The following is a 15424-nucleotide window of genomic DNA, read 5'->3' as shown; positions in this document are numbered from 1 at the left end:
TGGAAAAAGGGTTAAATGCTTCTTAAAATGTTGTATCACTATGAAGCTACCAACATTCTTGTTTATTAAGATGAGAAAAAGGCCATTGGAGTTTATTATTGCATATGAGAGATCCAAAGATAAGAAAAAAGGCTGCTGAAGTCTATTATTTCATTGATTTGTAAATGTGTAAACACATTGTTAGCACATTTAATACATCTTGGAAAACATTATTACTGATTTTATAAAAAATTCACAACTAAAAGAGTAGACATGCAATTCACAAAACAGATCACAAATAATGTATTTTTCTCATAAACTTCAGACTGATGATAGATTAACACAAGTTATTAATAATTAAAAACAGCAAAGCATAATTGAAGGAATATTTTAGCCTTTTAGCCTTTTAGGGATGTATTTTTGATTTCGTGTCTCAACACCAAATATATTACATTTATTTTGATTTTTTAGCAAGTAAACGCAAACGTCAAAACAAATATTTCTGTTTGAAACCGTGTATAGTAAGCGGGAGAGAGATAGAAGGAGGCTGACTTTGAAGAGAAGAGAGTAAATGCATTTTGCTGTCCATGTTGACTCTTTGAAAGCAAATCCAAAGCCAGCCCTTCATTATCGTTGCTTTTTTCCATTAATTTATTAATTACTAATTGAATCATCTTTTGCTCTCTTTCTGCTCTCTCTCTCTCATCTTACTCACTTTTTCTATAAATATAACCAACATCTCTCTCCACTTCTTCAGACAAAACCAAACCTATTTGGTCTTTTCTTGTCTTAATTCTCAAAATTTCTTAAAGATTTATAGAAAAACTCAAAGATTACGGTTTAGTTCTATTACCTTATCAACATCCTTATTAAAAAGTCCAATTTCTTTCCCTAAGCTTCATATTGAAAGAAGAAAAAAATGGGAAGACCACCTTGTTGTGAAAAGACTGGAGTGAAGAAAGGGCCATGGACACCAGAGGAAGACATCGTCTTAGTTTCTTACATCCAAGAACATGGTCCTGGAAACTGGAGATCTGTCCCCACCAACACAGGTTTGTCTTTGTACTTTCTTGATAACAAACTAGCTTGTTTGTTAAATTAAACTTTTAATCCTGTTACTTTTAATTGAACTTTTCCTGGTTGGTATGATCATTAATATGAGTGAAGTATGAGTGAAGTAAATAGCCTAAGTTATTTCATCGGCTCTCTTGTCCACACATATCTAATAACCATTTTATCCATTGTCCTTGAGTTATTTGGGTTAAAATCTTTGTTAATTTGGTGTTTTAGGTCTGAGGAGATGTAGCAAGAGCTGCAGATTGAGATGGACTAATTATCTTCGACCTGGAATTAAGCGTGGCAATTTTACTGAGCATGAAGAAAAGATGATTGTTCATCTCCAAGCCCTTTTAGGCAACAGGTATATACATGCACATGATCTTTATTTGTCAGGAAATACCTTTCTTGTGTACATAATAAGATCTAAATATGTTTCTCTTTGTGTTTAGATGGGCAGCCATAGCATCATATCTTCCAGAAAGGACAGACAATGATATAAAAAACTATTGGAACACTCACTTGAAGAAGAAGCTCAAGAAGATCAATGAATCTGGTGAAGAAGATAATGACGACTTCTTTTCATCAAAGACTATTTCACAAAAGCAACATCAAAGCTCAAACAAAGGTCAATGGGAGAGAAGACTTCAGACTGATATCAACATGGCAAAGCAAGCTCTTTCTGAGGCTTTGTCTTTAGACAAAAAACCATCATCATCACCAGTAATCATACCCCAAAACATCCCTAGCTTCTCATCAGTTTTACTTGACAATTGTCATGACCCATCCTCTTCTTCTTCCTCTACTACAACAACAACCACCACTACAAGCAACACTACTAATATATATCCATCAGGGGTATATGCCTCAAGCGCTGAGAACATAGCTCGGTTGCTTCAAGATTTCATGAAAGATACACCAAAACCATTAACCTTGACATCCTCATCACCAATTTCAGAGACCGGACCACTTGCTTCAGCAGTTTCCGAAGAAGGTGGAGAAGGGTTTGAACAATCTTTCTTTAGCTTCAATTCCATGGAAGAAACTCAAAATCTGACTCAGGAGACAAACTTCTTCCATGACCAAGAGAGCAAACCCGCAATAACAATGGACCATGATTTTGGTTTGATTTCACAAGGATCTCTATCTTTGTTGGAGAAATGGCTATTTGACGAAAACATGGTCGGTATGTCCTTAGAAGGACAAGAAGCAATTTTCTAGAACTACATCAAGTGGAGTATTTTCAAAAATTGAGGGCTTAATTAGTTAAGAGTTATAACAAGTATTATAGAGTTATAACCTATATAATATCTGTGCTTATTATTGCATTAGGGTTATAGAGTCTTTAGTAGCTTTTTAGCTCTACAACACTCTTTTTCCCTTTTGGTGATGTAATCTCTTTTTCTTATAATTTGTATGTTTCAGAAAGGGTGTATCATCTTTATTTAAGTATGTGTAATGTGTTTGTTCTTTGTGGCTCATATTGGTTATACAAATGTCATTTTGTCAACTGGAAATTGAAATCCATCTATTTTGTGGAAATTGAAATCCATGTATGTGTTTCAAAAAAAAAAAAAAGACTCAATTTCTATCTTCAAAGTGAGATTATGTTTTTTTTTTGGGATAAAAAACGAGATTATGTTTCTGAACCAAAACAAATATGAAATTATGTCTTGCTAGTTTGATGAGTTTTTTTTTTTACAACAGTTTGATGAGCTGTTATAAAAAGAAATTTCGTGAGATTGATTTATCTGGATTAAATAAAACTAATTTTTTGTCAAAAAATAAAAAAACTAATTAAAAGAATAAAAACATATTATCAATTTTGTCCTTTCAAATCGATCATAATCTCTGAAGACACATGTCATTAAATGGTAAGAGAAAGAGTCCACCTACTGGAGTTATTCAAACATTATTTATACATTTAATTTCTCTTTTTATTACGTATTATCCTTGTAATATTGTCTTGACGACTAAAGATGTAATAATGTTGATTTGCAACTGACATAAATATTATTCATTTCACCTAAAATAGGCGAGTTTTCAAAAATAATTCTTTTTAGGTTTTGCATTAAATAAAGTGTAAAATAATTTATAAAAATATCACAAATTCAGTTGGAAACATTTATAAAGACTTGAGAAATATTAGAGAGTTTTACCAAAAAATATTAGAGAGGTTTTGAAGAAATCATAGTTTTTTTTTTGCTCTTTTAAATTACTGTATGGCTAAAAGCTTGGGAAATAAACAAAAGGCACGTTTGGATATATTTTTTTCAAATATATAAGCAAGCAACCAATGCATTTAAAAAAAAGTAATTTAGATTATACTAAACTATTAATGACATCATTGTGTTACTTTACTATACAGTTATAAACTTTGTAATCCATTTAAATACACTATGCGTACAATAACTATAGGAGGCAAAATCTGGTGGTGGGCCGTAGAAGGAACATTGAAAATACAGATAAATAACAACAAATATGTTAAAAAGAAGAGAAAATAGTATTAAATGCTAACATGTGAAGGGCTTGACTTGCGCCTGTGAAACACAGTGAGCAAGCTGGTCTGACTTGTGAACAGTATGCTTTTGCCACCGAAGACTCCCTTTCGATTATAATTAATTTCACACTCTCTCCAATTTAAAGTTAAAACTAGTAGTTGACTTCTTCGTCTTACTTATCTCGGACGTTGACTTGGTTGATTAAGACCGGACTAGTTGTTCAATCACCGTTTTGGTAGTATAAATCAAAAGCTTTCGGATAAAAGCTGGACTAGTTATTCAGGATATGGGTAGACTTGAGCTTTGCTGGCATGTGGAGTTTGACTCTTCTCCTCTTATGGGATCGACATGGTAAGTGGACCCTTTTTTTACAGTAGACTTTTAAAACCGCTCCATCGTATTTGGGCCTATTAAAGGGCCCACTCATTCTTTATCAAGACAAAATGGGGCATGGGCATCGCCTCATGGCCCATCATATTATATTTAATACGTTATAATATTTGTTAAATGTGTGTATTTGTCTATTTGATATTTATGAATAAAACTCATTACGTTTCTTAAAAAAAACTCAAACATAAATAAACAAAAACGTGTAGTGATAATATAATATGCAAATGCAAAAGCTTTAGAAAATGAGAATACAACATGAACCAAACCGATCAACAAGGCTTTATAGGTTTATCAAACATTCACTAGAAGCATTACGCAAAATTGGTGGATAAAATGTACTAGTGACTGCATCAATCTTACTCATTACAAACAAGAGATTTACATGTAGGGTAAAGAGATAAAATATATTTCATAGTTATACATCATACATATAATATTAGCTAAAAATACAGGTTAACGACATATTTTCACACAATAACTATCATATAATAACAAATGTACGCAATCTTTCAACTTCGACCTAATTGCACAAAATTTAAGCATAACAATCTATTACTCCTTATCCCGAAAGATCAAAACATGTTTTCACACAGACCGAGATTTAGCTTGGTTTTAATAGTTTATGACATTAACTGATAGTAAACTAGTTGATATTGGTACAACCCGATCCAAACGAAGATCCAAATACAAATCGATTAATATCCGACTCGAACCCTTATTAGAATCCTCCAAATCGATTTCATCTTTTAGAACCCTAAAATCTAAAAATCGATAAAAAGAAATTTGATTTCCACATAGACAAACCCATAAGAGAGTCGATTCCCACACACTCTCTTTATTCCATTTTGTCTTCCCTTCTTTACCCTCATCATTTTCCTTAACCTTCATCTAATATGCAGGGAATGATATAGAGAGAGAGAGACTCAACAACAGAGAGAAAGTGACATAATTTTCAAAATTATATCTGACTAAAGCTTCAGTGGAGGAGCAACGTTGTTCTTCGCTATTCCACTTTACTCTTCGTCGTGATTTGTCTTGAGCGAGGTAGAGGAAGATGATTTGGGGATTTATGTTTTTTGAATTGGATAAAGTCGGGTCTCGGGTCGATTTATAAGATCCAATTATATTTGATCGAATTAATCCGGTTTATATTCCGTAATCAAGTCGTTTTAGGTTTAGTTAAGTTAATTATTAGCTATGTATATGTATTAATTCATTCTTCAAAGTTTAGGTGGAAATAGGTTTTGATCTTTCGAGATAAGGGATAATAGGTTGTCATACTTAAATTATGTGCAATTACGCCGAGGTTAAAAAATTGTGTACATTTATTATTATATGATAGTTATGGTGGGTAAATAAATAGTTAATCCCTAAAACACAGTGTTACATACATCTATATGCTGGTAAGCAGAAAGGCCTAGATCTAGTCAATGCAATGTAAATAGCACTGGTATAGAGATTATAGATGGCTATTGTATAATGTATCCCTGTATACATAATAATATCAAGAAATACTAAAAAGGAAATTAAAACCATATACATAAATTTATTGGTGAACAATCTTTACTTTCTCGTCTGTAAGAACATAGACACAGAAACTTCCCGTGTTTTGTTTTTGTTTTAATCTCAGTTTCTTGTTTTGCTCAGATCCAAGAACCGAATAAACAACAAACAGCTACTACAGACAGAGAAACCAAATCCCTGGATGATGTTTTTACTTTCCTCACTAGTGATCAAGACTATATAATCATTGCGGTGCAGCTTCAGGTTGGTGTTGTTGCCCTTGTGGACTCGGTACCAGCTCAGGTGCTACAGCATAGTGCAATCCTCCTCTGCGTTGTCCTCCACCGCTGTGTAACATAAACGCAACTTCTGCAGCGGCCAGAGCCGCTGCTTCCTGATATTCACAAACACAAGAACATAAGAGAGTAAACATAAGCTTAGACTAATGTGTGTGGAGTGCGTTATTTTACCTGTCTTTGTCTACGGCGTTGTAATATACTGATGGCCCAAGCCATGATGTAACACGGGAGGAGAAAACCAGCAGCACGTAGCATGAAAAGCTGTCCGAAACCAAAGGGAGAGAGAGAGAGAGAGTAAATACTATGACAAGATATTTTTTTTTCAAGAAAAATTAATTTAAAATGGTTTGGGCCTCATCATGGGCCTTCAGGCTCAAAACATTCAAAACGAGAGATTATTTAACGGTGTAGCAAGAGATGTTGCTTACAAAGAAGAAAGCTGATGGATCATCTTCTTCGTCGTCTGAGTTGTTGTTTGAAAGGTTCATAGCGTGTCTTAACAACAAAAGTGCCATTAACTGCCATTTCAACTCTCAATAAGTTTCAATTTTTCAACAAAGAAATGTTATAAACAGAACATTAATGTGGGGGCTTACGATAAGTGCAGCAGAGCGAAGAAACGCAGTTCCACTAGAGTTAGAATCAGCATACTCGTCATAGTCCGCATCAAAGAAGTGACGTTCTGCAGCCGCCATTGCTAAAATGCGCGGATCGTTCAAGTCTAAGGGAACACCATTAGCCCAATCTTCACTGCATAACACACACAAACATAACAAACGTTTCTTGAATAAAATAAGATTTAGTTATATGAAACCACAAGAGAGATAGATACAGAAAATGTTACCCCATATCGATAATGGTATCATCAGGTGGTGGAGCTGTGTAGCCAGGTTGATAAGACTGTTGTTATCATCAAGGGAGAAGAAAACAAAGATCTTAGTAATTGCAATGAAAATGATTATAATCAATGATGACATTTATTTTTCTAAAAATCGGTCTAGGCGGCTGCAAATTAGACCCAAACCAAACGATTTTTCTTAAAAATATTATGTTGATTTTGTTTTTTTTTTCTTGGGCATTTTGGTCTAGACGCCCGCATAATCAATAATCTGATATAAAACGTTTAACCACCGCCTAGCGATTTCTTCAACATTGATTATATATATGTTTACCTTGTGGCATATCTCACAGATGGTGTCGCCTTTCTCATTACACCAACGCTGAACACACTTCCTGTGAGCATACTGAACACAGTAGAAAACCAAAGTAGTTAAGTTTTCAGCTACAATATACCGACAAAAACAGAAGAACAACTCACCTTCAAGCTGCCGCTACAAGAACATGGAGACTCGAGGTTCTTAACAGAATCCTCCTCTTGGCAAATACGGCACTCAACTGATTGAATAAGCGGCTCCTCTTCATCAATGACGTGTTCTTGCTCGCTTCCTTCCTTATCATCTATAGGTTTAGTAGTGGCTTGAGCTCTGGAACATTCTCCAGAAGATTCATTGGATCCTCCCTCTGAATTAAGGTGATCAGATGTAACGAGACGGTCGGTACATGAACTCAGATGATCTGACATCTCTCTCACACTTTACCCTCAATGCTGAAAAAAAACGTTGACCTGTTAAAAAAAAACAAGAAAGCTCCCAACAAATGTTTAGGATCCAATCTCAACCATGAACACGAACGAACGAGAGAGAGAGAAGATTCGATCACAATTCAGAAATCAAAATTCTCAATCGCAGAAACAAGCAACCGTAACCCTAGAGGACAGAGAAGATCAAAGATTGTTATTGTTACCTGATAGAATATACTCTAGAATCGTAGAAAGAAGCTATCTATCGATGATTTTTTGAAGGCACAGAGAGTTCTCAAACGAAACTTTGGGACAAAATGTGTTTTCTTGTGTTGATGTTCGGTCTGAATGATTTTCAGATAAGTATATTAAATGTCTCGAAGCGCGTGTTTACTGTACTATACGTTTTCAATACACAATCCGGAGCTGTGGATGTTGACGGTTTAACACGCTGCGTCCGTTAGAAGGCAATTTCAGAAGAGTTGATAATCTATCTCACGGTACTCTCACCTACTCTCAAACCAAACGGTAACGGAGTTACTTTCTTGGTTGCTATCAGATATTTCATAATTTTTTTATTTTGTATCAATCCTGGTCACAATCAAGGTTTCAAAGAAACCAATTTAATTAAAATAATAAATAAAGATCTTGTATTTATTCTTAACTAGAAAATACAAAAAAAAAATCTAGTGAAATCAATAAATGTAGATAATATATATAACTTTTTTTAACAAATAAAGATAAAACTAATTAATTTTAGGTGTTTATCAATGAATTATTCATTCCAATAAAAATATATAAACCTTCTTGTGACTTGAATATCTAATGCTTAAATGAAAATTTCTAAAAACATTATAAATGAATAAATTAACTCTGATAAATGTAAATTATATTCTAATATATATATTTAAAAAAATAACTGTTAAAAATTAGCAGCAAGTTGGAAATTTTTATGAACTTTTTTTTTGACAACTAAATTTTACCTTTCAAACTCATTAACAATTAACATCTCATTAAAAAAAAGAAGCTAATTGTAGAATTCTACAGAGGGAAATTAGTAAAGTAGTATAAATAAACAAACAATTAACAAAACCGGAATAAACCGGTTCGGTTCAATCAAAAACCGACGGTAATATATAAACACGCCGCTCACCTTATTTTTAGTAGGAGGACACTCGACCTAAAGCTTAAACCCTAGCAACCATAGAAAGAGAGAAAAGGCGAAAGCTTAACAATGGCTGAGCAACAAGAGATCGTAGCTTCCGCGCCAGCTGAACCAATAACAGACATGGAAGTGGAGGCTGCGGAGAAACGCGCGAGAGAGGAGACGAAGGAAACAGAGGATGGAGGCGAATCCAAGAAGCAGAAAGTGGAAGAGGAAGAGAAACCCAACGGGTCGGATCCGGTTAAGCTGGGTCCGAAGGAGTTCGTTACCTCTGTGGCGATGTTTGATTACTTCACCAAGTTTATGCACTTCTGGCCAACTGATCTCGATGTCAACAAGGTATGTAGTGTTGATCTTCTTCTTGTCTTTTTGCCTTTTTTTAATTGTAAAGTTTCGATTTTTATTATGTTTGTTGGGTTGTTGATATTGGGTTATAATAAAAAATTGAAACTTTACAATGAAACTCAACTTGTTTAGGAAAGATGATTTATCAACTGTGAAGTGTGTTCCTTTGTTAGTTCTTAGTTTGATTACTGCTGGAAAGTTCTTTGCAAAAATGTCTGTTCTTTGTCGGTTTTGATTGAGTTTGTGTGTAGATACTCTGTTTTGTCTCTTATTTATTGATTAGTAATAACATTTGTGCACAAATAAATAAATAAAGAATAACATTTGTGGTTGTGGATGATGCAATGTGTTTAGGAAGAGGATAATACATGATAAAAATCGTGACTTTGTAGCCTAACTGAAACAGATTAGGAAGTGTGTTCCTTTGCAGATGTTAGTTTGATTACTACTCGAAAGTTATTTGCAAAAAAAAAAAAAAAAAAAAAAACTTTTCTATATATATATATATACATTTGCATGAATAGGAAGTGTGTTCTTGTAATTTTCTGAATATTGGTTAGACAACAGAGGTTAAGTTGATGTATACTGTATGTGCTTGTTATTGCAGTTTCTTTGGAGGTTATAACTAACTTGTTACATTTTTCAGTATGAACACATGGTGCTGCTAGATCTGATCAAGAAGGGCCATACTGAGCCTGACAACAAGATTGGGGGAGGGATCAAAGCCTTCCAAGTAAGAACCCACCCGATGTGGAAGAGCAGGTGCTTCTTTTTGGTTAGGGAAGACGACACTGCTGATGATTTCAGCTACAGGAAGTGCGTTGATCACATCCTCCCGTTGCCTGAAAACATGAAAACTCCTGGGTCTAACGGTAATGGGCACGGTGGGGGAGGTCGCGGTGGGGGAAGAAGAGGTGGACGTGGTGGTGGTAGAGGTGGGAGGTTCAGAAGATGAATTTGCTTGCTGACTCTTGTTGCTTTAAATTGAAATTTTGAAGCTTTTAATGTTAAGTTTTGTTGCTAAAAACTTATTTAAGTTATGATCTTGTTGAAATGCTACTGTTATTTTCAAGAGAATGTTTGTCAGTTTATATCACCTATATTGTTCAAGAATCAGAAGCAACAGCTTGTCTTTATGTTTAGAACTTGAGAGGGCTGGTCTCTATATGTTCATAACTTGAGAGGATAATTGTCTTTGGGCTTCTTTTGCTAAACGAAAGTTTTAAAGTTGAAGATAATTATGGGCTTCTAGGCTTGCTTCTCATCTCAGGGTCTCTATTATTCCTTTGTCTCGTTTGGTCATCAAAGTAAACTAAAAAGTTATTTGAAAATGTAACAGAAGACAAGTCCCACCACAGAAACAGCTTGTTTTATAATAATAAAACTAGACCTTGACCCGTCCGACCGGGCGGGTATTTATTTATGTTTTTAATTTTTATATTAAATGATATTTTTGTAATATTTAAACATAAATTTAGATTACAAATTAATCTTTGCAGTTATAATAAAAATAAAAATCAATAGTTTCATAAAATCTTTTGATCTAGATTTAACTTTTTTAATTAAAATGATATAGGGGTGGGTCATAATTGTTTCCAATTCTAAAATCTTAGCATCCCTTAAAAGAAAATAAAATAAATTTATAAATACATAAACTATATAAACATATTTTAAACTATAATTTCTATTAAAATAAATTTCTAAAATAAAACTAATTCTTGCGCTGTTGTTATTTATTTATTGAGTTTGACAAGTAACCGTATAAATATTTGCTTTCACTTTCAATTTTTATTTGTACTAATGGTATAATATATATATATATTTAAATATATTACATAATTTTTAATACAATATTTTAAAACATAATAATTTTAATTATTACTTTTAATAATTATATTTTGTGATTTTAATTGTCTATTATATCACAGTGCATCATAAAAACAAATGTAATATTTATAACTAATTGGACTTATGAAAGCATTATATTAATAATTTATGAATAAATTATTTTATATTTTATTTATATGTTATATAAATTGATTATGATGTGTGATTTTTTATTTTATTATTTATTACTAATAAATATTAAAAAAAAATGTAATATGTTAATACGAAATCTATAAGGAAATCTATTAGGAAATCTATTGGGAAATATATTTCGGTTAAGATTCAATTAAAAAAAATCTATTATTTAAATTAGGAAAATACATCAAATAAACAGACCCGTAAACATTCGGAAATTATTTTAGGGTATTTCTCTTTTGTTTATGGTATGTTTTGATTTGAACCAAATAAATAGGGAAGTCTAAGATTTGCATGATTTTTGATCGTTTGTGAATTTTGTTTCCAATGAAGATTTTTAATATATTTTTGTTTTGGAATTCCATTTACAAAAGTAGTAGATGTTCAGTGGTGATGAAATAAAGTAAATTAAATGTAAGACATTATGCATATTCGATAGTTTTTTTTTTTTTTTGGTAAAAACAAATTCGATAGTTGCTATGAGCAAATCTTTAAGAATGTTGTGAATTATTCATAAAGTTTACATTGTTTTCAATCACGATCTCACCTTATTGAAATCGATCTTTATAATGATTGGGCTTATTTGATATTGCAGGAGAACTGATATGGTGGCAAATGAAATTTTTGTGTACGTGGAAAAGAACAGCATATCCGTATAATATTTTGTTCACTTCAATATCGGTTGTTTGAGTTATTTTAGGAAATATGAGTATTCGTGTAAAAGACAGCATTTATTAATGTTAAATTAATTAAATTTTCAATGGTATTTGGTTGTAAATAATATGCAACTCTAAGGGATAATCTCTATGTGTACTTCTGTTTTAATAAAGTAGATTCTTTTTCAATATTGATAATGAACATACTGGTCTATACAGTTAACTGATAATGTGAATTAACTTATTGATAATGAACCTATTGGTGTACAAAATCTTCTCATATCAGAATCTCTATTCAAAATTGAGGTGTTGATCAATGAATCTTCTCAAAAAATAAAAAAAAAAAGCACAATTTTTATCTACTATAAAAAATCATACTAGGTTCATTTCATCAATTACATCTATTTAATTGTTCACATTATCTATTAAATATATAATATTTCTAAAAATTCTTAATAATTATAAAGATATTAATATTAGATCAATTTTAACTGTAGATTAAATTTCTATTTTTAGTTATTACAAAACTTGTTGAGAAAAATATAACAAAATCTTACTAAAAATTTAAAATATCTTTTAAATTAATGCATGATTAATTTCGTAATTAGTAGTATACTAATATTATTATAAATTAATTTTACATAAAATTATATTACAAAAATAAAAATTAATTAATGCATGATTAATTTTAAGTTTTTGATTGATGAGTTCTCACCTTCTCTCATGGAGTAGGTCGATGAAAATTTATAGTATATATTATATTAAAATAGAATTAAAATATGAATTAAAATAAAAATTATATTAAATTGATAAATTAATATAATATACAAAAATAATATGATTTTGTCATCTTTTTAAAATATAATATACTAAAATTAATATAACAAGAAATTTAATATTGTTTTATGTCCGTTATATTATGACAGTTTTGTATCAGGTCATAATATTGATTTGTGAGAAGCCAAACATAAAACAAAAAGGGTTGTGAACTAATCTACTTAAAATGATACGCAATGGGTGGCCTTCCTCTAATAGGTTTGGTTTTAAGACGACAAACTGAAGAGCATACATTTGTTTGGCCAAATCCAGAAATTTCAGTATTTCGAATCTTCTCAACAAAAGTATTTTTTAATGGTATGTGATGGGTGCTGTTCTCGTCTTCCATCCCGAGTCTCGAACCTGAGATCTAAGTAGCCTTTTTCATACAGATATGTTACGTATATTCAACGAATGGAGAGCCAACAACTCGGAACTCTTGAGTTTTATGCTTAGTTTATTTTTTTTGTAAACAAGTTTTATGCTTAGTCAGTCTTTTGTTTGTTTAAGATAATTGGAGAAATTACATGTTTACCACTTTTATGGTATCATTTTTCATTTTTATCACCATTAAGGAGATATTTTCAAAACTACGTTCTTCATTAAGTAGCAAAAGACTCGTATGTCCTTGTTATTTATATATATAATAAATTATTATTTAAATAAAAAAAATAAAAAATAAAGAAAAAAATAAAGAAAAAATAAAGAAAAAAATAAAAAAATAAATTTTTTTTTTTTATGTTTTCGAATTATACTTTTTCAAATTCGAACTTTTTTATAATTTTTTTTTTGAAATTTTTTTTTCGAATATTTTGAACTTTTTTTCAAATTTCTTTTTGAAAAACGAAAATTATGTTTGAAACTATTTTTAAAAAATTTTTAAGTATTTATTTATATATTTATTAGAATCCTAAATTTCGCTTTCCAAAAATCCTACCCCACCTTTCAACTCTAAACCCTAAGTCTAGATTAGTTAACCGTAAATGTATAATTGTTTTTTACCCTTAAAAGTGGTTAGTGTAAACATCAAAAGTGGTACTATGAATGTGTTATTTGTTGCAATTTCCAAGATAATTCTTCTTAATACGGGGAATAAATTCTTAGAAAAGTTTATTCTATGAACACATCAAATCCGAGAACCCATGGGTTTAGGAGAAAAGTAAAATATCATACGCCACTAAAATTTGTGGCTGGAAATCAAACTAAAATGCTGACGTGTAATCCAACTTCACTTTTTAAAACGTATCAAAATCTCAAATCTCCCGATTCCAAACTAAAATTTTCCAATCTACCAAACTCTAAGAAAAAAAAAAGAGAGAGACAGAGACCAACAAAAACGCTACTAATAATGCTAGAAAGTAAAGATCCAGCAATAAAGCTCTTCGGGATGAAAATTCCTCTTTCATCAACAGTTTTTGAGGCTGAAGAAGATGAATTATCCGCAGAACAGGTACTGATTTTTTCTTTCTTAGTTGTTACAGAGATGAATCTTGAAGAAAAAAGGTTTTGGTATTTTGCTGATGAATGATATTCCTTTATATTAATCATATGATAGTAGTTACGTACTAGCTAGTAAAGCTAAACTGAAAAGTGGATTCATGTGTGTTTTGTACATCGTGCACACAAAAAATAAGTGTGTTTTGTACATTTTTCAATTTAATGCAAAGCTCAAGGTTCATAACTCTGATGAATTGGTACATCTTAAGACATTCCTATCCTACATGTGACGTCTCTGTTCTGGGCTTCTATTTTTTTTTTCTTTTTTGGTGAACTTGAGGTTGTAGTACTCTTTTATTCGATGACTTTTCATGACACGAAAAAGCACATTCTTTTCTCCATAAAATAATCATATTTTAGTAAAAAGTATTGCCTTTTTTCGTTTAATCAGCCAATAAAGGTGAGACAGAGAATTTAGGTTTAGGTAAAGTGTATTCTCAGAATACTTTTCTTTTTTTCCACCAAAGTTTTATCTAGAACCTTCATCTTCAGATAGATACTCATTTTAGATGATCATTTTTATTATATGTTAAAAAAAAAATTATCTCTTATATTCATTCGTTTTTTTAATAATCATGTTCCATTATCTTGGCTCAGAACCAAAACGAGACATTAACTGATCAATCGGACAAAGACAAAACCCTAAAGAAACCAACCAAGATTCTTCCATGTCCAAGATGCAACAGTATGGAAACGAAGTTCTGTTATTACAACAACTACAACGTAAACCAACCTCGCCATTTCTGCAAAGCTTGTCAAAGATACTGGACCTCGGGTGGGACCATGAGAAGTGTCCCTGTCGGAGCCGGACGACGCAAGAACAAGAACAACTCATCTTCACATTATCGTCACGTCACCATCAATGAAACAAACGGTCCGGTCCTTAGTTTCAACCTCAGAGATGATCACAAGACTTTAGAGAAGAATAACCACCAGCCGGTTGATGATTCAAGAACACGTAACAACGAAATGAACGGTTTGCGTTGTATTCCTGGTGTTTCATGGCCGTACACGTGGAATCATGGTTTTTACCCGGTTTACCCTTATTGGAACATGCCAATGGTGTCTTCTTCGCCTTATTCAACTCCTAATTCTACTCTTGGTAAGCATTCAAGAGAGGAAGATGAGACGATCAAGCGAAAACAGATGAATGGGTCTGTATTGGTTCCTAAGACTTTGAGAGTTGATGATCCTAATGAAGCTGCAAAGAGTTCTATATGGACAACACTTGGGATCAAGAACGAAGTTATGTTCAAAGGGTTTGATTCCAAGAAAGAGGTTAGTATTAACAAAGAAGAAACAGAGACTTCTCTCGTTCTCTGTGCAAATCCAGCTGCGTTATCCAGATCAGTTAATTTCCATGAACAGATGTGATCCTATGCATACTATATATCCTATATGTCTAGATATGGTTTACATATTTTTTCGACTTTGTATTCATAGGGCTTTAACAGTTTTTGTTCCATTTACTTTTTAGTCTTTAAGTTTGATTTTTTTGTTGTAAGAATAAATATCTTTGAAGAAATATTCGTTTTGACCGTTATTTGCATTATATTCGATTAGTCGAGCTAACAGTAAAACTGTTACAAAATACATGAGGTAGACATTACTTTACA

General features: G+C 31.8%; 4 protein-coding genes across 5 annotated transcripts; 3 read left to right on the top strand and 1 right to left on the bottom strand.

The window, feature by feature from the left end:
• Window positions 1–539: 539 nt before the first annotated feature.
• On the top strand, window positions 540–9930 carry LOC103855007 (protein EMBRYO DEFECTIVE 514). The gene is made up of 3 exons (XM_009131967.2): window positions 540–546; window positions 8523–8811; window positions 9464–9930. The coding sequence occupies exons 2-3, from the start codon at window positions 8542–8544 to the stop codon at window positions 9770–9772; spliced, it is 579 nt and encodes a 192-aa protein (XP_009130215.1). The 5' UTR covers window positions 540–546; window positions 8523–8541; the 3' UTR covers window positions 9773–9930.
• Window positions 642–2562, top strand: LOC103855009 (transcription factor MYB96). The gene is made up of 3 exons (XM_009131970.2): window positions 642–1031; window positions 1270–1399; window positions 1488–2562. The coding sequence occupies exons 1-3, from the start codon at window positions 899–901 to the stop codon at window positions 2254–2256; spliced, it is 1032 nt and encodes a 343-aa protein (XP_009130218.1). The 5' UTR covers window positions 642–898; the 3' UTR covers window positions 2257–2562.
• On the bottom strand, window positions 5505–7868 carry LOC103855008. Of its 2 annotated transcripts, none has more exons than XM_009131969.3 (8): window positions 7532–7868; window positions 7047–7352; window positions 6901–6972; window positions 6573–6628; window positions 6325–6478; window positions 6157–6246; window positions 5900–5989; window positions 5505–5823 (listed from the first exon to the last, which is right to left on the bottom strand). In XM_009131969.3, exons 2-8 carry the CDS (start codon window positions 7308–7310, stop codon window positions 5674–5676), a joined length of 876 nt encoding a protein of 291 aa, XP_009130217.1. In that variant the 5' UTR covers window positions 7311–7352; window positions 7532–7868; the 3' UTR covers window positions 5505–5673. The 2 variants fall into 2 exon arrangements, with proteins under 2 accessions (XP_009130217.1, XP_009130216.1); XM_009131968.3 differs by having other exon boundaries at window positions 7047–7334; window positions 7532–7862.
• Window positions 9931–13473: 3543 nt separating the features above from the next.
• LOC103855006 (cyclic dof factor 1) lies at window positions 13474–15351 on the top strand. Its single transcript, XM_009131966.3, has 2 exons — window positions 13474–13761; window positions 14406–15351. Exons 1-2 carry the CDS (start codon window positions 13519–13521, stop codon window positions 15180–15182), a joined length of 1020 nt encoding a protein of 339 aa, XP_009130214.2. The 5' UTR covers window positions 13474–13518; the 3' UTR covers window positions 15183–15351.
• The last annotated feature ends 73 nt before the right edge of the window (window positions 15352–15424 follow it).

The sequence above is a fragment of the Brassica rapa genome, chromosome A02, assembly GCF_000309985.2.
Source record: "Brassica rapa cultivar Chiifu-401-42 chromosome A02, CAAS_Brap_v3.01, whole genome shotgun sequence".
Taxonomy (NCBI): Eukaryota; Viridiplantae; Streptophyta; class Magnoliopsida; order Brassicales; family Brassicaceae; genus Brassica; species Brassica rapa.
The sequence above is the reverse complement of the archived record's forward strand: the minus strand, read 5'-3'. Positions and strand labels throughout refer to the sequence as shown.

Bases quoted from the DNA above. Each gene is read 5' to 3' on its own strand.
- LOC103855009 (XM_009131970.2), top strand. From the start codon at position 899: ATGGGAAGACCACCTTGTTGTGAAAAGACTGGAGTGAAGAAAGGGCCA. The intron at 1,032-1,269 runs GTTTGTCTTTGT...TTGGTGTTTTAG, and splicing joins ATCTGTCCCCACCAACACAG to GTCTGAGGAGATGTAGCAAG. The intron at 1,400-1,487 runs GTATATACATGC...CTTTGTGTTTAG, and splicing joins CAAGCCCTTTTAGGCAACAG to ATGGGCAGCCATAGCATCAT.
- LOC103855008 (XM_009131969.3), bottom strand. From the start codon at position 7,310: ATGTCAGATCATCTGAGTTCATGTACCGACCGTCTCGTTACATCTGAT. The intron at 6,973-7,046 runs GTGAGTTGTTCT...TACTGTGTTCAG, and splicing joins CTTGTAGCGGCAGCTTGAAG to TATGCTCACAGGAAGTGTGT. The intron at 5,824-5,899 runs GTAAAATAACGC...TGTGAATATCAG, and splicing joins AACGCCGTAGACAAAGACAG to GAAGCAGCGGCTCTGGCCGC.
- LOC103855007 (XM_009131967.2), top strand. From the start codon at position 8,542: ATGGCTGAGCAACAAGAGATCGTAGCTTCCGCGCCAGCTGAACCAATA. The intron at 8,812-9,463 runs GTATGTAGTGTT...TACATTTTTCAG, and splicing joins CTGATCTCGATGTCAACAAG to TATGAACACATGGTGCTGCT.
- LOC103855006 (XM_009131966.3), top strand. From the start codon at position 13,519: ATGCTGACGTGTAATCCAACTTCACTTTTTAAAACGTATCAAAATCTC. The intron at 13,762-14,405 runs GTACTGATTTTT...ATCTTGGCTCAG, and splicing joins ATGAATTATCCGCAGAACAG to AACCAAAACGAGACATTAAC.